Below are 26,836 nucleotides of genomic sequence, written 5' to 3' on the forward strand. Positions count from 1 at the left end.
TCCCCTCCTCTTGGTTCCGTGGGGTCGCTGAGCGCCCCCTCGCGTTGGGAAGGCCCCGGGGACGGGGGGGGGCGAGGGGAAAACTCCGCTTCTCGCCTCCTCCGGGCTCCCCGTCTCCTTTCCGAGGTCCGATCCCCGCTCTCCCAAGCCGGGCTCTGCCTGCGTTTAGCAGGGCGAAGGGTCTCCCCTCTCTCGTTTCCTTGGCGGCGAGGACCTTTCCCATCTCCATTTTGGGGATCTCGGGTCTCCTGGGCTTGGGGGCGCCCCGGCAGCGAGCGGGGGTCTCCCCTCGGAGGCAGGGAAGAGTCACCCGCTCCTTGAATTTCTGGGGTTGTCTCCACTCTGCGGCGCTGGGGTCCTCTGGGTCCGATTGGGGGGTGGCGGGGGGTTCTCCCCTCACCATGGCCTTCACTTTCGCTGCCTTTTGCTACATGCTGTCCCTGGTGCTGTGCGCTGCCCTCATCTTCTTCGCCATCTGGCATGTGAGTATCCGACACGCCCTCCCCTCCCTCCAACAGCGCCCCGCCCCCAGCCCCCCAAAGCCCGGGACAGGGGCAGCCCCCTCCCCACCACATCTCCCCCTGGCTCCAGGGCAGGGAGATCAGACGCTCCCGAGATCCCGGCCCGGCTCAGCTCCCGGGACCGCAGGAGACAGCTCAGATCCACAGCCCCAGTCACCCCCCGGTGCTGCGATGAGTCGAGGCGCGGTAACAGCGAGACGCTGGGAAATGCCAGCCTCGGGGGTGGGTGCGTTTAGAAACGATTCCAGGCAAAGGGAAAGAAACAACCGATGAGCGCGGTGCGGGAGAGGGGACGAGAAAGGAAGCGTGTGACAACTGCAGAGGGATAAGTGGGACCCTTGGGCTGAAGGAAATGGGAATTTACAGCACCCTCCGTTTTCCTTCGTGCCTCCGAGACGTGGCCTTTGTTGGCCTGCGCGCCGGTGGAAGTGCTGAGGCTCAGCCCACGTGGCGGGACTGAGCCGTCCGAAGCTGCAGGAATTAGGGACGCAGGGAAAAGCGGCAGGGTGGGTGATAGTGGCGCGTGCTTTGCAGAGTAGGAAAGTTAAATCCCGGGGCTTGTCCACACTCAGCGCTGCACTGCCGAGAGTGAAGACCTGCCCAGTGTACAGGGATAAGTAGGACCCTTTGGCTGAAGATAAGGGAAATTTACAGCGCACAGTCCGGGATGCTACAAAAGCAGGGGATGAGCGGAGACAGAGCCAGCCCTTTGGCTGAGTAGCAAAGCCGAGGGCCCGACCACTTGTTAAAGACCCCCCGGTACTTCTTGCTGGAGCAGGTGTGCGAACCCTTGTTTCCTATCCAAAGCCAACTCGCCTAAAGAGGCAACCTCAGGGTAAAGTTGCCCCTAGAGTTGGGTTTGTATAAAACAAGCTTTTAGGAAGCCAAAGACCAGTGAAAATATCCTCAGGATTTTTAAAAAATCACAATAAGGAGACCTTTGAAAGGCAAGTTCCCTGAATGCCGGGCCTGATCCTGTAAAGTGCTGAGCACGCTCCACACCAACTGACTTTTATGGAAATCAAGGGCGCTCAGTGAGTGCCTCCATGTCCGGTTTGGGCCCATTGATCATGCTAATACATGAGAACTGGGGAGTAAAGTGCTAGTCATTTTCATTGTCCAGGAAAGAAGGAATGGTGGAGCATAAATACTGAAGAGTAAATTAGATTATTTCACTTTTTCCAGTTTTAATAATCTAATGTGTCACTAATTACAAATAGATGAGGACATTTGTGTTAAAATGTTGAATTTATTTAACCTGAGATTGCCCCCTTTCCCCACCTTCTTTAATTTTCCCGCAGTTATGGATATGGGGTTCTTCATTTCCTGTCCTAACTGTGTAGCTGTGTGGTGTAAAACAGCTTGGGGGGTGTGTGTGTGGAAGGCAGGGTGCGTTTCAGTGATGGGTTATAGTTATCCCTATATATAATTTGCCAATCAATTTAAAATTGTTACATGTTTTAGAAGCCTTTGGGATGAAGATGTGTTATATTAATAATAATTAATAATTTCCTTAATGTCATAAAAAGACCTACATTGGGACCAGATAGAATATAGCAAGATAACCTGGAAAAGGGAGACAGCACCATATAGAGCTTATGGAACAGATGACTGATGGAGCAGCATAGAAGGATTTAGGATTTCTTATTAATGAAACATGGGAAGGATAGAGCTGCTAATTTAGGTCTGCTTAAGCATTTCAGGAATATTAAGTGAAAAGATAAACATGTCTATATAGTGAAACAATTTTTGAATTCTAATCATTCTAAGCTAATACAGGTGCAGTAACCAGGTTTCTATGTGTTAATGCAACTGTAAAAGTTTTGTGATAGGTACTACCTCCATGAAGACATAGAGCACCTGCAGCCACTGAGCCAAATTTTTCTGATGAACTGATGTAAATCAGTAGAACAACTCAATTTTCTCCAATGTAATAAAACAGAAAGTGGCCTAGTCTCTTCTTGTAGAATGATAACAAATAATACTACTTAAATAAGCGGTTTATGAAAGTAGTAGAATAACAGAAGATTAAATCCCACACCAACTTTTAAATGTGCCTTCCATATATAAATAAAAAACCTGACAGAGCTTTTATTATTCCCACAGTGAGAACAGTAATACTCCAATTTCTTATGAGATTTAACTGGAAGACGAGGGTATATGATGCAGTATATTTACTTTAGTCTTTTATTCTAAATATTTCAGTGCAGAAACCTTCCCATCCTTTCCCCAGAATCTGACTTTGGTTCTTATATATTTATAAGGGAGAGTTGATGTATTCCAGATGGATTCTCAAATTCACAACAGAGGATCTTTTTAACGATTAAGATGGCTTGATTGTAAATCTCCTTAAACAGTTTGGCTACTATGACTAAACTGACGATTGATCCACACCCAAATACTCAATAACTTTTGAAGGGGATTGGGAGATTCAAAAACTGAACCCGAATCTTAATTTTGGAATTATTTTAAAGAACCAGAACAAAATCCCATATTCAGACGTTGTGGTGTTCAGAGCGAGATCTGAAATTTGAGGCTTCGGCAAGTTTTTAGAATGGATCCATAGTGCTTCAGAATAAAATTAAAGTTCTCATTTTCATCCGTACCTCATGCTAAAAACATCAAACTGTATTAATGGCTTGTATAATGATTTTTAGTGTTACTGTAGTGCCTAGGAACTGTGAAACCAAAATAAAAACAAAGACTGACAAAGGCTATTGTTTTATTTTTATTTATTTTTTACTTCCATAGAGCTTTTTATCTGAGATGCTAAAAGTTCTTTAGAAACATTAATACTTGCAGCATCCTAGTGAGGGAGATCTAATAATGGTATATAGTATTTAAAGTAAATTCTTTGAAGTGTGTGTAAATCAAAATCTAGATGAAACTGTTAATTATCTGGAAGGGTCAATACTATCTTTCCTACTTAAGGGCTGAGTGCACCTGCAATACTCCCAATGTCTGCTTGCATGGAAAGAACTCTCTAGTTAGATGACCCATTGATTCAAAAAAATCCTGTGCACGGTTTACACTCGTGATACTGTTGTTATCACTATTGAAATTTCACTGATGCTAAATTAGTGGTGGAAAAGTACTAAAAATTCACACCGTCAATGCACTCCATAATACCAAGACTTAAATCCAGGTCTCCGTGGCATGGCAATCATCACACCTCTCAGAATTATTTTTATTTGGAATAACATAGTACTAAAGTCATTCTGTATTATGGACATTCTGTCCTGCTCTTGTGGAAAAGTACTAGAGAAGGTGGAAGAGAAGATGACTTCTCTATAAGATTCTTTTAATCATTTTATGGAATTTAATAGAAAATTATATTCCTGCTATATGATGGTTAAAAATAGTCTATAGAAGGGTTAGCATTTTCTGTGAAATTCTGTTGATGTTTAGAGTAAGTTTTACAGAGCCCTAGTGGCTTAGTCCTTTTCAAATTCTCTCGGTCTTTTTCATAAGGTTAACCTACCCAGGTCCTAAAGTATTTCCAAGAGCTTGTTCAAGATCTCTTATAGGGCCAGATTGTGAGACACTTGCTTATGTTTTGTTGTACCTTACTCCTTGAATAGTTACTTTGAATTCAGTGGGACTTCACATGGAGTAAGGCACTACTCAGTGTAAGGAAGGGTAGGGCAATTTGGCCCATAGATAATAAAGGTCTGATGTAACAAATATTACAAAAATAATTCGAAATGTTAAAATATGACAAGCTGGTATGTCTACACTGACTCTGTATGGGTATGTCCAGTTAGCTCAATTGTGTTAACATGATTGAAAAATCCTATTAAAATGCAGGCTATCATGTATGAAGCCAGGCTAGTTGGCTGTGTTGTCTGATGGGAGCCTGGCTTCAAATGTGTTAGCCTGCGTTTTAATGTGGCTTTTCAGTCATGTTAACCTAATTTGATTGAGATAACTCAACTGAAAAATTCACCTTTGCCCATCAAGGTATACTCTATGGGATTGTAAAACACTGCAAAAATGTAGCAAGCTAGAATATATCCCTCTGTTTTGAATTACTAGCTGAAATAGCCTCTGTATGTAGCTATTTGTCCAAATTTTGCTCTCAGCTGCATTCTTGCAACTCAGCTGACTTCAGTAGAGCGGCATGGTGTAACTGATAGCAGAATTTTAGTCCATTTGCTATATAGTTCGGTAGATTTTTCTGATTTAGTTATTAACCCAATAGAACAATATCATCCTCTTCACTAAAGATCAAAGTTAACTCTATCTCCTCCTAAATCTCAGCTCTCATTGCTGCTCTCTTTAAACAACTTTCCAACTATCCAAATCAGGATTACTCTTTGTCCTTACACTACTACCCTCAACTAGGATTCCATTTATCTAAGCTATGTTAAGTCTTTTTGAGTTCCTAGCAGGATTTAAGGTGCCACATTCATCCCTAGTATAACTCTATTGATTTCAGTGAAGTTACACTTGGATTGAATGTGACCCAAGATGTCTTAAATTGATGTTTATTCCCAGCCACTTGAAATGTGACTCCCTTATACAAAGTCCTACAACCTTGACACTCGCTTCAGATTACTATATTTGAACATCCATAAGTGAGGCCATCCTCTTTCAAACGTTTTAAGATGAAAGATGCTTATGCTTTCAGGTTTGTCACATTAAAAGCTACGTTATCAATGGAGAGCATGGCTTTTTTCAAAATCTCTTTTTTTTATAGTACAACTTAGTAACAATTCATAAATGCAAAGTACTATACTATTAACATTAATTAATTGTATACAATTTTGAGATCACACCACCATGTTTCTTTGGCGTTAATGGAGTGTGTCCTGTGAATGCATAACAGTATTTAGTGCTCAGTACTATGTAAGAATATATTAAGAATACAGTTTTAATGGACAAAACTCATTTCACAATATTGAATATAGATGTATAGAGCTAGTAGGGTTCATTCAGTGCTTGCATAAAGAATAACATAACATCACCTAAGCATACGGGGTATTTTGCTACAACCTTAGGTACAAACAAGCCTTGGATTCCATTAGCCCAGTTCTCTGACATGGCAAAAGTAACAATCTTTGAAATCAATGGGAGTTACTTGTATCCTGGGGCAGGAGAATAAGACCCCAGAGCATGGCAATCCACATTCCTTTCCATTATATTTAATGTCATATGTTTTTAAGAGAGCGGAGGGAGAGGGGAAAAACATTAATCCTTAAAAAATTACATTCATATAGTTCTGAGCCTGACTTAAAACCACAAATATACATGTGCAGTTATATTTGTGACAGCAACAAAGAGTCCTGTGGCACCTTATAGACTAACAGACGTTCTGCAGCATGAGCTTTCGTGGGTGAATACCCACTTCTTCAGATTGCAGACATAGATCTGAGAAGAAGGTGTTCAACCACAACAACTGCAATGCTGCAAGGTCTGTTGTGTTCTATAATGCCACAGAGGAGTTGCTGTTTTCTTTTTTAACACGGCTACCCCTCTGATATTTGTGACAGTGGGGCAGGCACAACTTGTATAGTGGGGGTGCTGAGAGCCATTGAACCAAACTGTAAGCCGTGGATATGATGGAACCCCCTTCAAGCCATGTGGTGTGGCAGCACTCTTAGTCCCAGCACCGATTATTTATGATGTATTTTGCCCCCGCCTGTTGTGCCTAGACATTATGGGCCAGTTATTAATCCTACATACCTTGGCACAGTGATATGGATTAAACTTGACATTTCGGTTTTAACTGAAGATAGGGAATGATAACAGCAAGGAGGTATGAGTCAAGAATCCTGTGTTCTGTGCCTAGCTTTGCAGCTGACTCACTGTTTGATTACTGGGCAAATCATTTATACATTTCTGTGCCTCAATTTCCTATCTGTTAAATGTGGATAATAGTACTAAATTCTCAGGGATGCTGCGTGTGGTCTTGGTCAATTTATATCTTCAAAATGCTTTGAGATCTTTGAGTGAAAGGTGCAGTGTGTATACATATAATTTTGTTATTAATCACTCTGTATTTTCTTGCTGGTATAGATTTAATTTTATTGGAATTCAATTTTTAGTAGTTTATGCTGGAATTTTCAAAGGCATCTGAGAGAGTTAGGTACTCAACTCCTTTAATTCAATGGCTATTAGACAGCTAACTCCCGGATGCTCCTTTAAAAGTGCTGGCTTTAATTTTTGTCAATCTGCATACGCTTAATTTTGAAGATTGATGAAAAGAGCATAAGGGGATGTCTTAAAGTTCTGTGCTGATAGGGAAGTCAATAGTTCATTGCAGATAATCAGTGTACTTTAGTAACCAGACATATATGAGCAAGTCAATATTTTTCACATATAATGCCTCACCAATTTCTTTAGCCATGGCTTGGAGGGTAGGTATCTTACCTGGAAACTGTTAAAGTGATTTGTGAACTAGCTTGAGCCTGGGCCTCTCCTATGTAGAGGTTGTCATTGTCAGTCATCTTGGTTCAAATTATTTGCAATGCATTAGAGTATGCATTGGACTGAAAGTCATTTCCTTAAGGGGTTGAGGTTAGCCTTGAATTTACCTCCAATTATACATGGTTAATACCATCCCTTAATGATTGATTACCGGTAATTTATCTGAGTACACTTTACGATTCTTTGGCGTTAAAGCAAGGGTGGGTCAAGGTTGAGGCACATGGACAGAAAAGTTACACTGCCACTGCCTGTTTTGTACCTGTTTGTTGAAGATTTTTCTTTCCTTCCCCCTCAGTGGTTGAGCCCATTGATCCCTGCAGATTTCCTAACCTCTCCAGTTTAAGGAATGAGACTGAGATTGAAACCTTCTCTCACGGTTCTGTAAACGCAGAGCACCACCAGGTTGGGCTGACCATAATGCATTTTAATAGTCAGCTAATAACCACCTTTGGAAAAGTTTGTCATATTAATGCTGACTTTAGCAGCCCCAACAGCATCAATATGATAGACAAATGAATTTTGTATTTTGAAAAAAGAAATAGATTTCAGTTTGTTTACTTTGTCTCATTTAAATAAATCTTTGAAGAATTTATGATTTGTCGCAAAAGTAAAAATACAGTAACTCCTCGCTTAACGTTGTAGTTATGTTCCTGAAAAATGGCGACTTTAAGTGAAACAATGTTAAGCGAATCCAATTTCCCCATAAGAATTAATGTAAATGGGGTGGGGGTTAGGTTCCAGGGCAGCTTCCCCTATTCTGCAAGCACCAGGGGCAGGGGGCTCAACCCTCAGCCCACCCACTCCACCCCTTCCCCCAAGCCCCCACCCTTGACCCGCCTCTTCTCCTCCCCACCTCCTCCCCCTTTACTTTGCATGCTGTGTCCTGGCTCCTCCCCCTCCCTCCCCTCCTTTCTAAACGCCGCAAGCCAGCTGATTGCCGCATTCGGGAGGCAGGGGAGGGAGGGGGAGCCTGCACGCCAAGTCCTCGCTCCTCCCCCCTCCCTCCTGCTGGGGAAATCAGCTGGCTTGTGATGTTTAGGAGGCAGGAGGGAGGGGGGAGGAGTGAGGATTTGGCACAGGCTCCCTCTCCCCCCCCCCCGCCTCCTGCCCAGGGCAATCAGCTGGCTTCCGGTGTTCGGGAGGGAGAGAGGGGGAGCCTGCGTGCTGAGTCCTCACTCCTCCCCCCTCCCTCCTGCCTCCAAAATGCCGCAAGCCAGCTGATTGCCGTGGGAAGGAGGCAGGGGGAGGAGGGGGAAGGCACTGATCCGCAGGGTCTGCCAGTGGGTGGGAGGCGCTGTGGCGAGGGGGGGCGTAGGGAGGCTGCCAGCTGTGGAGAAAGCAGGCAGCCAAACAACGTAAGAGTGGAGCATTGCACAACTGTAAATGAGTATGTTCCCTAATTGATCAGCAACGTAACAACGAAACGACGTTAAGCCGGACGACTTTAAGTGCAAAATTACTGTAGTAAAATCATTTAATGGGTCCAGAAAAAAAAGCCAGTGTGTATGTTTGAACTGTGCACATCGAGATTATTCTGGGGAGAGATTCTAAATTGTAAGTGGGTAACCATCTTGAGCTTACAAGTAGCTCCAGATGCTTTCCAAGTCACAGCCACTTCATCATCAATGAGCCATGAATTATTCTGTGGAGCCTTGTGTGAATTTTTATTGGAGTCACAGAACTGTTATAATGTAATTTGAACAGTGGCCAACACTGTTTCTGAACTTCTGTTGGCTTTAGAAGGAAAATCTGCTTATTGCTGGGATTTTTCCTCTTAGTTGGTTTAATATTTTTTTAAAAAGCACAAGCAATCTGCCTATTATTACAGTGTTTCCTAATAAGCAGGGAAACACCACTGCCACGTTTTATTGGACCATTAACATACCTTTCAGACGGGTTGGGAGGAGTGAAGTTATAGGCATCTGTTGTATAAATTTGCATCTTCAGCCACACAAGATATATGTTAATTCACCCCTATAATGTATTTATTCAATTATAAAATGGATCCCGTGTTTTACAGTTGATTTTTCTTCTAAATACAAACAATCTTTTTATCAAATATCTTTCCAGTAAAATGGGAAGTCTGCACTGCCATTGTTGTGCCTGTTCAATGGGTAAAGAATACTTACCCCTGAAGAAGAGTGAGAGTCAGTGGAGAATCTTGAACCTAGACCTCTAGATATTGGGGTATCCACAAGGATTGTCAACTCCTTGACCTCTCTTCCTTCCCCAGTTTCCTTGACAGCACAGCTCACTTACGAGCAATATTGCCACTGACAACCAGCAGGGTCTCCATCTTTTCCAGACTGTCCTTCAGCCAGTCATTCTCATTGAAGTCTCTGTCTTGGCCAGTTACTAGGAAAACAAGGAAGCTGTGCTGTCCAGGTTTGCAGGAAAGGGGCTATAGGTTGTACATCATCCAGTTTAGAGCTGGTCTGGACATTTTTTGACTAAAAGGGGAGAGAGAAAGGAAGGCAGCCACCTGTGATTCACCTGATTTGGAGCAGGGACCTGAAACTGAGTCTCTCACATCCCAAGTGATTTCCCTAACCACCAGTTTATTCTTGGACGGCTCTTTCTCAAACTCTCCTGTAGGAGCTATTCCACTTTGTATTAATAATTAAATATTCAGTGGGCCAAAGAGATTGATTCTAGAGCCCAGTGGTTATGGCCCACACCCGGGACATGGGAGAGTCAGCTTCAAGTCCCTCTTTTGAATCAGGCAGGGCAAGGACTTGAGCTTGGGTCTGCCGCGTTCCAGATGAGTTCCACCAGGCTGTAGAGTCTCTTCCTGTCTCACTTCTTGTGAAAAATTTCATCCCAGTGAGGAATAGGCAAATGTTTGAAATCTTAAAAATGACTGACAGCATGGTAGCCCCAAATATCTTTCAGTCTTTTCTGGTGGCCTACGTATTGCACAGGAAGGGTGACAGAATCCAACCTTAGGGACTTTGTATGAGAAACAACACAGGAAGGAATGGAGCCACCGAACAATAACCTCCTCCAGCCTTGTCAGTTGCTATTTCAGCAATTACGTGACACACATAGTCATAGTGATACTAAAAATGTCTGAGCTTTCTCTCTGGCTTCCTTGTGTCCTGTCTCATGTATTTATTTTACCACAAAGGCAATTGCTAATTCAGCACTTTTACAATATTGTTACCCAGACAGGCTAGTTCCACTCTAATATTTGATGATTTGCAGTGCCCTTTAATAGAACCTTTATCAATTAGATCCCTAAAGTACAGTTCTGCTTCATATAGTGCAGTTAAAATGATTTTATACTATTAGAAGTGAAGAACATTATAAACTCTCCTCTGCATTATGCTTTGATGTTTCACATTTGGATTTTCTATACACACACACAAACAATGGGCAACAAAGAGGCTCCTTTGTTCTGATAGAGCAGCATACAGCCCAGGAGATCAGCATCTCCTTCTTTTGCTTTAATCCCTGGTAATTTTGTATTAGCTTCTTTTGATGTGGCAATTGGACATTCCTTAAGGGTTAATTACTAGCTGCAGCAAATACAGAATACAATAGTCATCCCACTGAAAAGAGTTGCATGGCACCCGCTGTTAAAAACATGATTGTTGAAAATTTAATGATTTTAACTGAATAGGAAAATAGTGGACAGTTAGGAGGCAGTGTTGTCTAGTGGTTAGACTGGGAGCCAGGATTCCTGGGTTCTGTTCCAAACTCCCCCACTGATTCTATTCTGTCACCTGGGTGAATCACTTAATCTCTGTGTGCCTCAATTTTCCCTTTTTGTATAATGAATATCATACTTACCTACCTCACACGGGGATGTGATGCTTTCTGAATAATTTGCAGCATTGCCAATTCCAAGCATTCAAATATAATGACTCAGGCCACCAAAATCATAACTGGATTTAAAAAAAATGATTAAAAAAAATAAAGTTAGAGTTATTTGCCTTCTGCTTTTTGAGATTTTAGGTTGCTCTCTGGTCACATTTTCAAGCTTTATTATGCAACTAGAAGAGCCAGAAACTTTTTTTTTTTTAAAGCAAACTGAGAATATCACCTAATCACTTGAATCCAGGAACTGGAACTTTAAGAAAAATCCCAAATATTGTGACAACTCAGGAAGAAATGGAGACAATTGGCAACACTCTTTGTACAGTCCTTTGTGATTCTTTGATGATAGATACTATATAAATGTCAAGTGTTGTTATATGGGCCAGCTGTTTAGATGCAGTAAAGTTCAATTTCCTATAAATCTAAATGCCAACCATCTTCATGCTGTGAGTCACTCTTTAAGTGTTTGAATGTTTAAAGTCAATGTTCTGTCTTGTTATTATGTTTTCAAGTTAAGAGTGCTGGCTAAGTAGTGTAGGTTCATAGCTAACGTCACTATGCATGATTTTTTCCTCCCCTTAATAACATTTTAAAGAGAACTTATTGCTCTCGTATTGACAGCCCAGAAGACTAAAGCTCTTTTATACATTCACAGGATGGGTAGAGCTAGACAGAAATGGTGAAAGTTCTACTAAGATCATTTGGCTACATGCACTTCAACCTTGACCCGCTGTTACTATTACTAACTCAGCAATTACAACAGATCCTCAGAGATGCCATTTCTGTTTGGATACAAGTTCAAGGCTAACCACATTCCTTAACCAGACCATATCCCTTTCGTTACACGAATGTGTTTCATGAGAACATAAGCGACTGGAGGGATAGAACAGGAAGATGCTTTTAAGACCAGCATACTTGCCGCTTCTGTGGTTCTCTTAACCTCACCTTCCTGCTTTACCACCTAATCCCTTTCTTCTTATATATGTCTCCACTTTTCTTTGATTGCTCTCCTCCCATAACCACAGGTGCAACCACTACTGGAGCAAACATGTGTTTTCCTTCCCTTGGTGATGTCCACACCCAACTCTGCATGCTCTGTGGATGGAGAGGAAAAAATGGAAAGATCTTGGAACCTTTCCCTGAAAGGCCCCTTTGCTGCTGCTCATCTCCACTTAATATCCCTGGAGTAAACCCTGTCTCCCCTACCCTAGCTCCCGCTGGAGTCATTTGGCTCCTGCTGTGCTGCAGATGGCAGAACCTGCAGGGGGAGGAAGCAGCACAGATGCCCCAGCACTTCCTTCTGGGGCCCCACAACAGGCTCTTTTCCTCCACCGTGGGAGGTCTACAAAGCACCAGGAGGTTGAGTAGGGGTGTGGGGAAGAGAGCACCGCGGTAGGAAGGAATCTGGGGATAGAGAGAGCATGGAGGGGAGAAGGAGGAGGTGAGGAGTGTGACAAGGTGACATCTTTCTTTTGCTCTGTCTATACAGACTTGAAGACGTTCATTTGTCAAGCACCCAAGTGCAGTGTATTTTCATTTGCTTTTCCCACCACCTTACTGAGCCATACCCCACAATTATTTACACGTTCAGTTTCTCCTCAGTTCTCTGCCAAGGAGAGGAAAGGGAAAAGATCTCTCTACTCAGCAATCCTTCTCAGTTCTGGCTCTGCTAGCCTGCCCCTCTCTCTCTCCCCTGCACTTCCCTCCTGTGCTTCTTACGCTTACTATGTTAATGGGCCAATTTGCTCATTACTCCTCTCCCAGCCCATTCTAATCCACTTATTAGGCCCCATCATGTCCACCCTGCAGGGGAATTAATTGGTGTTTCAGTGACCAGAGTGCTGATTCAGCTGTTGGTTCCCAGCACTCAGTCACAAGGAGAAGAGAGACCATCTACGTGCACGTGTGGGTGAGAGGGAAAGAAGGAGGGGATAGTAAGCATAACAGTTCTTGGTGTTGGGGATAGGAATGGAAGAGGAGAAAGTTGGAGAAGAGGAGGCTGCATGAGTCTGTAAGGTGAAGCTGAATGTATGTGTATGTGGACTCTCTTGGGATAGCCTGTGTAGTTAGGGTGGGGGAGCCTGCATGCATGTGTGAATGGATGTGTGGGGGAGGCAGGCCACAGGTGTGAGTGGATTCTGGGGGACCTTCAGGTGTTTGTATTTTTTGCTGGAATTTGGGGGAAGGCAGTAGTGCATGTGTGAGAAAGTGGGAATGGGAGCACAAGACAGAAGAAAAGAGGGAAAGAGCAGGGTCAGCCTCGGGGAAAATGGCACCCTGGGTGAACTTGTATTTTCGCACCCCTGGCCTCCACTGCCTCCCCATCCATCCCCTGGTTCCCCTGCCTCTCCCCCATTCCTCCCTCCCCCCCGAATTGGCCTGAGCTCCCTTCCACAGCCTCACACCTCAGGCCCACCCTGTTCGTTGCCTCTTGATGACAGCTCCTCCCTGACCATTGTGCCCTGGATGGTCGCCCACGTCGCCCACCTGTAAGGACAGCCCTGGGAGAGAGATGGAAGCATTGGGGAATGGAGGAAGAGAACTCAGCACAAGAAAACGAGAGGAAGGGATGTGTGGGAGGAGAAGGAACAATGTTCACAATATAGAAATAATATTGAGATAATAGACTGGAAAGACAGAGAAGATAATAAGAGAACTAAAAAAGTGAAGGAAGAGAAGAGATGAATCTAGGGGAGACAAAGTCACGTTTAAAGTGTTCACTTAATAGAACATATAAATGCCAAGCCAGTATAATCAGTAACAGAATATAGGAAGCTTTTAAAAAAGAAAATGGATGGGATAAAATGGGCTGTGAGGGCGAGACTGGAAACTTGCTAAGGGTCAGCACTGACTAGCTGTCCTGCCTCTTTCCTATGATTTTTGTCTTTCTTACGCTGAACAGAATTCCTTCTCCTGGTCTCTCTCCTCCCTCCCATCTTCACCTGCAAATATTTTCTCTGGTCGCATCTAGACCAGTAACTTATTCCATCTGTTTATTACTCTTTGCTTGACGTGATTCTGGAGAAACTTTCCATTTACTCTTAGCTTTGGGTTATTATGTCCCTAAGCTTTTGAACCCTTATATAGAAAATACTCCATTTCCTTCTAAGAATGTAACTCAAGAAGAAAAGACAGTGTGGATTTTATGCATTTGTTTTTCCTCTTGCTGTTCCATGGGGAATAATTGATATATACTCTGTGTGTGATAGAAAAAAAAGAAACAAAGGAAAGTGGGAGTATTACACAGGAGCATACTGCACAAATAATCAGCAAATGATTTTGAATGGGGAGAGAAAACAAGGGCAGAAGAACATTTCCTTTCATGACCATAGATGGGCCAGTTACATGGTCCCTGGTCAGAATTAATCTGGGAACCACATGGCTGATGGTGTGAACTCTTGTAATACGCACACTTTTTGGAAAAATTCTTTCTTGTTAGAGATGGATCTTGCTGGCTGAGAAAACCAGAAAACTGGAAAAGCCTGATTTCCACTGAAATCAGGCCCACAGAGTGCCCATTTGGACTTTGGTGCTGCAGGCAGAGGAAGCCCTCCACTGCTGCTTACACATATCACAGCCATCAGCTTGCTAGAGGATTGCACACCTCATTGCTTATGCAGGCTGAGCTGTTAGCCCAGCTGGGCCCTTGCCCCACTATGGCCTGCCTTCCTAGCCAGGCCCTTTTCCCCCAGCTCTGGCCAGCCCTGATAACACACAGCTCAGCCTACATAAGCAGCACAGTATGCAGTCCTCTAGTAATAAACCTGTGATGCACACATATGTAGGTAATAAATTTCAGTTGTTTATTTCCTGGCTGCAGCTTCCTGATTTGGGCCTGGGGTGTAAAACAAGGAGTAACAAGGGGCAATGCAGCTCCCCCTCTTATACTAAAGCAAAGGGGAGCCCTCCCTTCTCTGCCTGTCTTGTTGTCTTGGATAAACAGCAATTCCCTGCAGCTCCCGCTACTCCTTCGCTAGGGTGGGGACAGCTCCCACTCCTGGCTCAAGTTAATGGACCCACTGTATGGGTGACTGTCAGAAAGGTTAATGCTGCTGCCACATGACAGTGGTCAGTGTTCTTTGATGCCAGTGGTTTCTATTAGATGCTTGTGCTGCAAAATTCAAATCCAAATTTTCCCAGAATTTGGGGTTGTTGGGATCTGGGTTTTTTGGGATGGTACATTATAGAAATAAGGGCAAGCTGCAGAGTTTGGATGTGGATTTGAACTTCCCATAATTCAAGTGTGTTTGGGTATGGGTATTTGGTTCAGACCCATCTTTATTATGGGCTTTCCAGGCAGGAAGAGAGAAGAGAAACTGGTTGGAGGACTCATTGTTGAATAACACAAGAACGAGTTCCCTGCTCACCTAGTGTGAGACAGTCCCTGGGAATTGATCCCAGGGTATTTTATGGCATTCAAACGTCAGAGTAAACTAGTTCATAAACAATAAGTCATGGCTTTCCTGATGTCAGGGGCGGCTCTAGGTATTTTGCCGCCCCAGGCACGGCAGGCAGGCTGCCTTTGGCGGCTTGCCTGCGGGAGGTCCCCGGTCCCGCGGATTCGGTGGCACACCTGCGGGAGGTCCGCCGAAGCCGCGGGACCAGCAGACCCTCCGCAGGCATGACACCGAAGGCAACCTGCCTGCCGCCCTCGCGGCGACCGGCAGAACGCCCCCGGTGGCTTGCTGCCCCAGGCACGCACTTGGCGTGCTGGTGCCTGGAGCCGCCCCTGCCTGATGTCAATGTGTTGTCACCTGCCCAGTCAATAAAGTATTGCATTGGGTTTTCTGGGTGTAGTTAATGCCTGCCTGTGAACCCTTTAAAAAAAGTTACGTTACAGCAGGGAGGTGTTTCACCCGTTGTGTAATGGAACTTTCTACAACAAACTGTTGGCTTCCCTGTACTGCATGTAGTAATAGGAGGGTTCTAAATCATAATAATAATTAATAATGGAAGAACTGTGACAACAATATGATGAAGTCCCTCCAGTAAAGAAAAGCCTGACAGTCTGGGCTTCAGAAATTCTTCCTCAACTTGAAATTTGTTTGAAATGTATTCTGACTGCAGATATAGTAAGTAAAATCATCAGCCTGTTTAGGAACAGGCTCCGTACAACTACATTTGCAATGTCTCTTCCACATAGCTTGCTTGTTTTCATCTCCATAATGAACACCAGTTTATCAATGCACAGCTGATTTCCCCAGCTGAATTCACTTGGTGCTGCGTGAAAGTCCATGAGTGAGTTTAAAGCTATGGTGGAGGGATAGAGAATTTCTGAACCTTTGTGTGTGGATTTGGTAAATAGTTGGATCCTCTTTCTCCCCCTCTCTAGAAAAGAAGGTTGAAATCCTCCAGTTTTGGCAGCCATCTGGGTAAACAAGGAACATATTTCAGTGGCTGGGGCTGAGGAGGTGGAATGTATATGTCAGTCCCATATCTGCCAGTGAAACCTCCTCTTTCAGTTGCCATTGGATAAGATGGTTTTAAAAGCAGTTGCAAAAATCTGTCAGTTGTTGCCTGTCAAGTCAGCCATCTGTGAACAACATGTTCTCAACTATCTTCTGATGCTGGAAAGCTCCCAGTGGCTTGGACACAATCAATAACAAGTGAATACAGATTCCTTTAACTTCCAAAATGTGTTTGCTTTTCCCAGGCATTGCCTGCAGTGTTACAATAATAATATTTAGTAACTTACATGGAGACAGGGTCCTTCAAGATAAAAATTGCTATCCTTAAAATAAACATCCTTATACACTTCCAAAACTTGGGTTTTCATGACAGATTTCTTCATTCTCAGACTAACAGATGAATTCTTTTAAGTGACTGCCATATAATGATCCTTAGAAGTTTGCACTGTACTTGTCCACTTGCTTGGAAATCTGACTTGGCTCTAGCTGAGGCTGCTTGCCACACTTGTATGTCCATACAGTCATGTCTATATGGGGAAATTTGCCACCATAACAATACCACTGTAGTCATACCGGTATAAGTTTCTGTGTGGACACTCTTTTTTCAGAATAAAGGATGGTGTATAATTATGCCACCAAATTTTCCTGAGTAGACAAGCTGTTAAAATCATATTTACAGAGTCAAGACTGAGCCTGTATTGTGAGTATGTCTTTAATTTGTCATACTGTAATGCCATGTAAAAGACATAGCAGGTTAGCTTAAATAACTGAGAAAGTAAAATGAGATTTTCATGCCTGTTGAATTAGCTAAAATATTACAGTAGTTAGTGCCTAAGAGGCGAAAATCATGTTTGGTAGTTGGACTAAACCTGATACTCTTCTTTCCTTAGCACAACCAAACAACAAACCTAGAATTTAACTTCAAGAAAAAGATTAAGACCAAGTGACTGGGTTTAAATTGGTGCAACTCAGATTGGAGCCAACAGAAATTGTGCCTGCTTACACGAGGGCTGAATTTGGCCTTCAGTTCAGAAAGATGTTTTTAAGTGGTGGCAGATGCATTAGCAAGTTCAAATCAGATGGAGCAAGAAAGTGCTGTATGGTTATTGATGTGAAATCTGACAAAAACAGTTTAAAACCACCCAAGGGTGAGAAATTGCTATTTTCAATCTTAACCCAAAAGGCATTGCCTAAAGCAGACAACTAACAACACGTGTTAGCTACGGGGGTTGCATTTATTACATTTTATATTAGTCCATTACTATTAACCTCTTCAGCAATGTAGTATTCTGGAGGCACTAATCTGTTTAGGCTTAGACATTCGTATTCTAACATTCCTGCTTTTCTATGTACTCCCAGGCTCATTCTCTTGCCCCTCTCCCCCAATAATCTATAGGTTACAGCTTTCTCTCCCCCTCCCATTATTATTCTGTGGGCCACTTCTACTCAACACCAAATGCATTAACCAAGTTAGACATGCACCCCACAAACACATAAAATGTACACAGCTCCAGATTTTATGTGGTCCAGTCTAGAGTTGGGCCAAAACTGGAACTGTCAGGCTGTACTCCTTTGACGTTCTAGATGTGTAGGTTCAGATTCAAATCCCTGGATCTGAAGCTTCTGTAAAATATTGGCCTTCAGTCAAAGCTGGAAGGAAACCTCGGTTCTGTGTTTGGTTGGGGCACAGACAGAATCTTGAAGTGTTCTGACAAAATTTCAACTCAAGATCACAGAAATTCCACAGGATCAGTTGATCTTTTGAGAAAAGTTTGTGAGATTTCAGTGCCAACACTACCCAGATCTAACTCTGTCTTGACTGCCAAAAAAGGTGTGTTTTTACTGTGGGATAACTACCATATTTTCCGGCGTATAAGGCGACTGGGCGTATAAGACGACCCCCTAATTTTACAGTTAAAACATAGGTTTTGGCCTATACTCGCCGTATAAGACGACCCCCCCCTTCCGAGGGGAGGAGCCCAGAGCCTTTTAAATCCCAGCCGCGGCCGGGAGTCAGAGGGCTCTGGGCTGCCCGCTGTGGCTGGGAGCCCAGAGCCTTTTAAATCCCAGCTGCGGCGGGGAGTCAGAGGGCTCTGGGCTGCCCGCTGCGGCTGGGAGCCCAGAGCCTTTTAAATCCCAGCCGCGGCGGGGAGTCAGAGGGCTCTGGGCTGCCCGCTGCGGCGGGGAGCCCAGAGCCTTTTAAATCCCAGCCGCGGCGAGGAGTGAAAGGGCTCTGGGCTGCCCGCTGCGGCGGGGAGCCCAGAGCCTTTTAAATCCCAGCCGCGGCCGGGAATCAGAGGGCTCTGGGCTGCCCGCTGCGGCGGGGAGCCCAGAGCCTTTTAAATCCCAGCCGCGGCCGGGAATCAGAGGGCTCTGGGCTGCCCGCTGCGGCTGGGAGCCCAGAGCCTTTTAAATCCCAGCCGTGGCCGGGAATCAGAGGGCTCTGGGCTGCCCGCTGCAGCGGGGAGCCCAGAGCCTTTTAAATCCCAGCCGCGGCGGGGAGTCAAGGGCTCTGGGCTGCCCGCTGCGGCGGGGAGCCTAGAGCCTTTTAAATCCCAGCCGCAGCCGGGAATCAGAGGGCTCTGGGCTGCCCGCTGTTTATACCCGGCGTATAAGACGACCCCCGATTTTTGGGGGTTGTTTTTTAGTATAGAAAGTCGTCTTATACGCCGGAAAATACGGTAAGCCATGTTAGCTATCCCACTGTAAAATCCTAATGAAAGCAGGCATTTGTAGTTTTTACTGGGAGGTAGCTCGGTGAGGTCAGCACTCCACTCTACCACCACCCCCAAAACCCCATGCTTGACCGTACCTAGTTTATCTTGTGGTAAAACTATAGAGTCATGTTTCCACTAGGATTTTAATGTGAATTAGCTATTCCACAAAAACGCACCTTTTTTGGCAGTGAAGATAAACCCTGAATCTGAACCTTAAACTACAGCTTATGCCTGATTCTGAACACTACCTCCTTGGCCCATGTACAATTCTGACTAGAGCTAGTTGGCTTTGAGTTTCAAAAATAAAGGCATTTTGAAATTTTAGAGTGATTTTTTTCCCTCCTGTTTTTTGACATTCTCTAGAACTCATCATCAAACTTTATCAAATAAAAATGTCAAATGTTGAAATATTTGTATTGCTAATTGTATTACATTAGTGCCTAGTTTTGGATCATGGCCCCCTTGTGCTAGGCACTGTACAAAATGTAATAGAGACGGTCCCTGCCCCAAACACCTTCCAATCTTAAGTATAAGATGAGAGACAACAGCTGGATACAACAAACATAATTGGTCAGTATGACAGGCAGCTGTCACTGCATACCTGCTGCCTACCCGGAAAATAAAAATGAAATCTGCTCTAGTTTAGATTAGCATCTTGAACTCTGTGTGCACTGGCTTATTTTAACCCTCCCATGCCAGCAAAATCAAAACTGCGGGGGAAATACTTTATGTGCATTCATAGTAACTTATCCTAAGAAGTGGCTTGTTAGTTTTAAAGTAAAAAAAACAACTCAATTTTTTTATGAAGTCAGATTATAATTAATAATAATTTGTACTTGCATTATAGAGAGCCTTTCATCTGAGGATCTCAAAGCACTTTACAAGTCACATTAATTAAATCTCACTTTAACCCCCTATGAGCACATTAAGTATTATACCCATTTTACAGGTGAATAAACTGAAATACAGAGAGATTAAAGACCTGATAATGAGTGGTGCTAAACACCCTTAACTTTCACTAAAGTCAGAGTTGAAGGTGCTCAGGGCTGAACCTCAGGTGACTTGTTCAGATCTCTAAAGAGGGATTGGCAAAGCTGAGATGAAAACAAACAAACTAGAGAAATGCAACCTAGATGGAGCTACTATAAGGTGAGTGCATAACTGGTTGGAAAACCATTCCCAGAGAGTAGTTATCAGTGGTTCACAGTCATGCTGGAAGAGCATAATTAGTGGGGTCCCGCAGGGATCAGTTCTGGGTCCGGTTCTGTTCAAAATCATCATCAATGATTTAGATAATGGCATAGAGAGTACACTTATAAAGTTTGCGGATGATACCAAGCTGGGAGGAGCTGCAAGTGCTTTGGAGGGTAGGATTATAATTCAAAATGATCTGGACAAACTGGAGAAATGGGCTGAAGTAAATAGGATGAAATTCGATAAGGACAAATGCAAAGTACTCCAGTTAGGAAGGAACAATCCGTTGCACATGTACAAAATGAGAAATGACTGCCTAGGAGGGAGTACTGCGGAAAGGGACCAGGGGGTCAGAGTGGACCACAAGCTAAATATGAGTTAACACTGTAACACTGTTGCAAAAAAAGCAAACATATTTCTGGGATGTATTAGCAGGAGTGTTGTAAGCAAGACACGAGAAGTAATTCTTCCACTCTACTCTATGCTGATTAGGCCTCAACTGGAGTATTGTGTCCAGTTCTGGGTGCCACATTTCAGGAAAGATGTGGACAAATTGGAGAAAGTCCAGAGAAGAACAACAAAAATTATTAAAGGTCTAGAAAACATGACCTTTGAGGAAAGATTGAAAAAAATGGGTTTGTTTAGTCTGGAAAAGAGAAGACTGAGAGGGGATATGATAAGAATTTTCAAGTACATAAAAGGTTGTCACAAGGAGGGAGAAAAATTGTTTTTAACCTCTGAGGATAAGACAGGAAGCAATGGGCTTAAATTGCAGCAAGGGAGGTTTGGATTGGACATTAGGAAAAGCTTCCTAACTGTCAGGGTGGTTAAGCACTGGAATAAATTGCTTAGGGAAGTTGTGGAATCTCCATCATTGGAGATTTTTAAGAGCAGGTTAGATAAACACCTGTCAGGAATGGTGTAGATCAGGGGTCGGCAACCTTTCAGCAGTGCTGTGCCGAGTCTTCATTTATTCACTCTAATTTAAGGTTTCGCGTGCCGGTAACATATTTTAATGTTTTTAGAAGGTCTCTTTCTATAAGTCTATAGTATATAACTAAACTATTGTTGTATGTAAAGTAAATAAGGTTTTTAAAATGTTTAAGAAGCTTCATTTAAAATTAAATTAAAACGCAGAGCCCCCCGGATTGGTGGCCAGGACCCGGGCAGTGTGAGTGCCACTGAAAATCAGCTCGCGCGCTGCCTTCGGCACCTATGCCATAGGTTGCCTACCCCTGGTGTAGATAATACTTAGTCCTGCCATGAGTGCAGTGAACTAGACTAGATGTCCTCCTGAGGTCCCTTCCAGTCCTATGATTCTATGAGTCCTGACCCCTAGGGCATTTCTCTAGCTCTAGATTACATAGTGAAGCATGGAGCCATAGAGAGGCAGTGTGATTTAGCTGTTAGAATATGGGGCTATGTGTGAGGAGGCCTGAATTCTGTTCCCTCTTCTGCCACTGATTCAAATTGTTTGGCAAATCATTTGATTTTTCTGTGCCCTGTTTTCCCCTTATGTAATGTGAGACCAATTCTTTCCCCACCTTTGCAAAATGTTTTAAGAGCCTTGTTGAAAGGTGATTTATAACTGCAACACTTTGTTTTTATTATTATTGCAGCAATACAGATCTCATGGTTTTGACTTCCTACAGGACAGAGACACCTTTAAGACAAGGCTTGGTGTACAGGGCAAGGCCATACTTTGCATCATTTGTTGTGGCAATGAGTTCATAGCCATCCTCATAGTCTGCAGAATAACAACATCAATGTTATTCACCTTGAGAACTCTTGAAACCTACTCACACCTAGCATTTGACAGATCTTTTACATTAAGCTGGTATACACATAGAGCTGGTCCTACAGTTTTTTGGTGCTGTCCCAGAAAGGTCTCTTAACAAATTTCACATTGCTGTTCGTACCTGGAGATTGACAAATCAATGTCCTGTAGCCTTTGACAACATTCATTGTGTTAATTAATAACACATAACAGGAGCTCCACTTGAAGGTTGTCATCTTGACTCAGTGTCACCTTTTGTGGTCAACAGATCCAAAGTACTTGGGGATAACATTAGAAAGAAGCTTGACTTTTAAAGATCAGCTGGAAAAGATATGTGAAAAGGTAAAAACGAGGACTAGCCTTGTCTGAAAACTTGCGGGCACAACATGGGGTAACAATGCACACGTATTTTGAACAGCAACAATAGTACTGGTATACTTGACCATTCTGTATTGTACACCAGTCAGGATGGGCAGCTCCCACACCAAATCCCTGGATGCACAGCTTAATGCCATGATGAGACTCAGAATAGGAACATTAAAATCAACATCTGTTCAATGGTTGCCTGCTCTGGCACACATACATCCCTTCCCCCAAATCTGGAAACACACTCAGCTGTGTGACAGTCAAACCAGGGCCAACATGAACCTACCAATTAATCAGGACTTCCCAAACCTTTTGAAGGCACCTCTGAAATCTTGCAAGTCTTTTTGGGCTCGTGCTAAAGCTCTTACAGCACCCCCATTCAAGCCTGAGGCACACTGGGAAGCATTCTGGGATAATGCTAAGGTCCCAAACAAACGCCTGATTACCAACCCAACTAAAGAACTTCCAGGCTTCTGCCTACCCTGGAAACAATGGTTTTTGTTGAACCATTTCAGAACATTGTCACCAGATGCTCTCATCTTTTACACCTCTGAAAGATGAGACATGACACACAGTGTGACTATGAACACTAGGTGCAAACTATGGACCATGTAAATCAGTGCCCGCTTCAATCATTTGACGGTGGCATCTCAGACTTACACCCAGTCACTTCCAAAGCTATTCAGTGACTCACTAATCTGGACTTGGGTATTTGAACATTGTGGATCACCCCTCTTGCCGTACAAAAGAAGATTTATTATTATTAACCCAACCATGAATTAATTATTTTAAATATATTGCTCAGGAAAGTATTTAAGTAGCGGAGCAAAAGGAATGTCTTTGATCTCCTTTTCCCTTCCCACATTTCAGTTGGCTGTAGTGGGCTATTAACCAAACCAAGTATTTCAGACATGCTTGCTTGGGGAACCTAAGAGTTACACAAGAGGCTATTGCTGAAATCCCAGTTTTTTCTTTTTCTCTTTTTTTTTAAACTTGAAATGTTTAAAAGGATTTTGTTAAGTAATAAAGACTAAGAAATATTTAAACATGAGATGCTGTGGCATGTGAGGCAGGTTGCTGAAGATTTTGAATGATCACTCCAGGAAACAGCTGTCTGTCATTTCCTAATGGAAGAGAGAAAAGTTCTTTATAATAACAGGAAGTCAAGAGGGTTTATTTCCAGTGAAATTATACTTGACACTGCAAAGATTACCCCAAATTATTTTGCTTTATGTCCGGTACTTGCTTCAGTGATCATGCAAGTCCAATTTCCAAAGAGGTCTAAGACTCACTTAAATATTATTGAGATGCAAATGTGTCCTGCTACAGTAACTTCAAGCATTAGGCAAATTGTAGCTGAGATTGTAAGGAGAAAAAAGACGAACTAAACTACTTGAGATTATACTGAGAAATTGGTCAATATACCCATCTGGCAAATGGGGAAATGCTGTTACAGAAATAAAGGTACCTTCTGGGTTTTAAAGATTAGCAGTTAAAAAGAACCAAAATAGGGAATATTGTTGAAGATAAAGAGTTGATTCTTTGATGGTCTGCTAATATAATAAAGAGTCCTGTGGCACCTTATAGACTAACAGATGTATTGGAGCATAAGCTTTCTGACGCATGTGTCTGACGAAGTGGGTATTCACCCACGAAAGCTCATGCTCCAATACGTCTGTTAGTCTATAAGGTGCCACAGGACTCTTAGTTGCTTTTTACAGATCCAGACTAACCCATCTACCCCTCTGATACTTGATAATATAATGCAACTGGAGTTGCATACTTCAGTCACCAGAGCAAAATACACAGCAAAATCAAATAATTTTTGGCAAGCTTTAAAGTGAATGGTCTAACTTTATCCCTGAAACTTCATCCAATAAAGTTACCCTAGGCAAGAATTTTGCCAGTCTTCATACATGTTTTGTAATGAATCCATGTCCTATAGAATGACAGTTAATACATGAATCACACACATCCCTGGGTTGCTGGGAGTAGAATGCTAGGGCTTCAGCTCTAAAAGCACAGGTTTCTACTACTTTACCAAAGGAAGTGATAGCCTTGGGGTGCTACTAATCAGCTCCCTATCTGACACACAAACAAATCCGATACATGATTACATCATGCCTGCATAAATACCACATAGGGCCTGGATTTGGTCTCTTAGCTTTTGTACTACCATTCCTTTGAATCTGAACTTTGGGCTTAAAACTAGATTTCAGTTTCTGTTTAACAAGAGAAAAGAAATCATAGGTACCAAACCCCATGCAGTTGTTTCTGTATAATTGTCCATGAATGCAAAGCTTTATGCCGTCTCTATATGGTAAACTGAATTTGGGGAGTGAATAGTCACTCCAAAAAATACTTATGATGACACGACAGCCATTCAGAGAATTAAGCCTCACACCTGCCATTTGCAAATACCAGCAGCGTGACGTTGATGTGAGAGAAGAGATTAAAGCTATTTCAAAACTCCCAGCTCATACAGCCTCTAATCAAACTGTAGCCTTCGAGAGTCAGTGAAGTTGGTAGCTTACGAGCAGCTTTCCTTATCTCTCTGGCTCCAGCTTGGTTCACGCAACTGATTTCCCTGCCTTCTGAAGAGTCTGAAGATGAAATTCCTGCTTCGTTTCCTTGCCAGGGACTCTTGTTATTTTTCAGGATTTAGCAGCAAATGTAGAATTGAGCAAACTCCTTTTGGAGCCAGTCACTGAGTAAGTCATCATCAGCACTATGTGTCCCTCCCACCTCAATATGAAGGGAGCCAAGTCTGCTGGATTTTCAAGCGAAGCCAAAGTATGTAGGCCATACTTTCAGGATGGTTACTCTATCCTGGGAAGCAGTGACTCTGAGAGGCTAAGCCCAGGTCTACACTAGCGGGGGGGTCGACCTAAGATACATAACTTCAGCTACGTGAATAGCGTATCTTAGGTCGACTTACCTGGCCGTGAGGACGGCGGCGAGTCGACCGCTGCCGCTCCCCCATTGACTCCACTTCTGCCTCTCACAAGCTGGAGTTCCAGAGTCAACGGGGAGCGCGATCGGGGATCGATTTTATCGCATCTACACTAGACGCAATAAATCGACCCCCCAATAAATCAATCACCAGGAGTGAAGACCTGCCCTTAGGGGTCATCCTGGATGATCTGCTGAACTTGAGCTCCCAAAGTGACTATGTGGTCAAAATGACTAATGTGATCCTTGGATGCATTAACAGGGAAATCTTGAGTAGGAGTAGAGAGGTTATATTATCCCTGTATTTGGCACAGCTGCGACCACTACTGGAGTTTTGCATCTGGTTCTAGTGTCCACCGCTCAAGAAGGATGTTAATAAATTGGAGAGGTTTCAGAGAAGAGCCACAAGAATGATTAGAGGATTAGAAAACATGACTTATTAGTGGGACACTCAAGGAGTTCATTCTATTTAGTCTTAACAAAGAGAAGGTTAAGGGGTGATTTGATCACAGGCTATAAGTACCTCCATGGGGAACAAATATTTGATAATGGCCTCTTCTATCGAGCGGACAAAGGTATGAGAAGATCCACTGGAAGTTGATGCTACACAAATTAAGACTGGAAATAAAGTGTAATTTTTTAACTGTGAGGGTAATTAACCATTGGAATAATTTACCAAGGGTCATGGTGGATTCTCCATCACTGACCATTTGTAAATCCAGTTTGGATGTTTTTCTAAAAGATATGCTCTAGTTTAAAAATGAATTATTTTGGGAAGTTCTATAGCCTGTGTTATGCTGGAGAGCAGATGAGATAATCACCATGGTCCTTTCTGGCCTTAGAATCTATGAAATGTTTATCTGATTTTACCTCTTTTTACTTAAGTAACATCAATTACCATGATGCCACAGCACTAGTGTCCTTGGTCCTATCATGAGGGCCTTCTCCTCTGTCCCTAAATCCTGGCAGGGTAGGATTAATAATGCTGTGACAGTGCATGGAATTAGTGCAGCAGAATTTGATAGGCAAGTGGGGAGTTTAAGGTTTGGTTGGTTTTGGTTTTTTAAATGAGGCTGGTTACTTTTGTTTTTTATTGGTAGGTGTGACGCTGGTAGATATGGTGCCAGCTCATGCCACGGCCTGAAGCCTCACTAACCACTGACAAACGCATAGCTGGAGACCAGTCTGGTTCACCTGTGTGTTAGTATTGTTAAAATAGATATAAGAGTTATAAGAATGTAATATAATGTTTACATTTTTGAATGCTTGTAGGATGCTGCATGTGTTAATCCTACTTATAGTATCCGTATCCCATGTTATGGGGTAATGTTTAAATGTTTGCTTTGTAACTATAAAAATGTTTTTTAAGACTGTAAATCACCCACAGTCAGGGCAGAAGCATTATCAAGTATGAAATGCTAATTTACCTCAAGTGGTGTTTTCTCCTCCCCAGCAAAAGAAGGTCTACAGATATCAGACAAGCTACTATGGACAAAAGACTTTGTTGGTTGCTTTCTGCATACCCCTGAAGAGGGTATGTGCACAGGCTCTTGTCCCATCAGTAGGGCCCTACCAAATTCATGGCCCATTTTGGTCAATTTCACGATCATAGGATTTTAAAAATAGTAAATTTCATGATTTCAGCTATGTAAA

The 26,836-nt window shown here is 43.0% G+C and overlaps 1 protein-coding gene across 1 annotated transcript in view; it reads left to right on the forward strand.

Moving 5' to 3' along the window:
* Window positions 1-244: 244 nt before the first annotated feature.
* CNIH3 (cornichon family AMPA receptor auxiliary protein 3) overlaps window positions 245-26,836 on the forward strand; it is a 75,593-nt gene continuing 49,001 nt past the window's right edge. The window contains exon 1 of the mRNA XM_039528431.1: window positions 245-482. Within this exon, the coding sequence (XP_039384365.1) occupies window positions 402-482 (81 nt within the window). The 5' untranslated portion in view covers window positions 245-401. The remainder of the gene's footprint in view (window positions 483-26,836) is intronic.

The sequence above is a fragment of the Mauremys reevesii genome, linkage group 3 (genome assembly GCF_016161935.1).
Source record: "Mauremys reevesii isolate NIE-2019 linkage group 3, ASM1616193v1, whole genome shotgun sequence".
Classification (NCBI taxonomy): domain Eukaryota; kingdom Metazoa; phylum Chordata; order Testudines; family Geoemydidae; genus Mauremys; species Mauremys reevesii.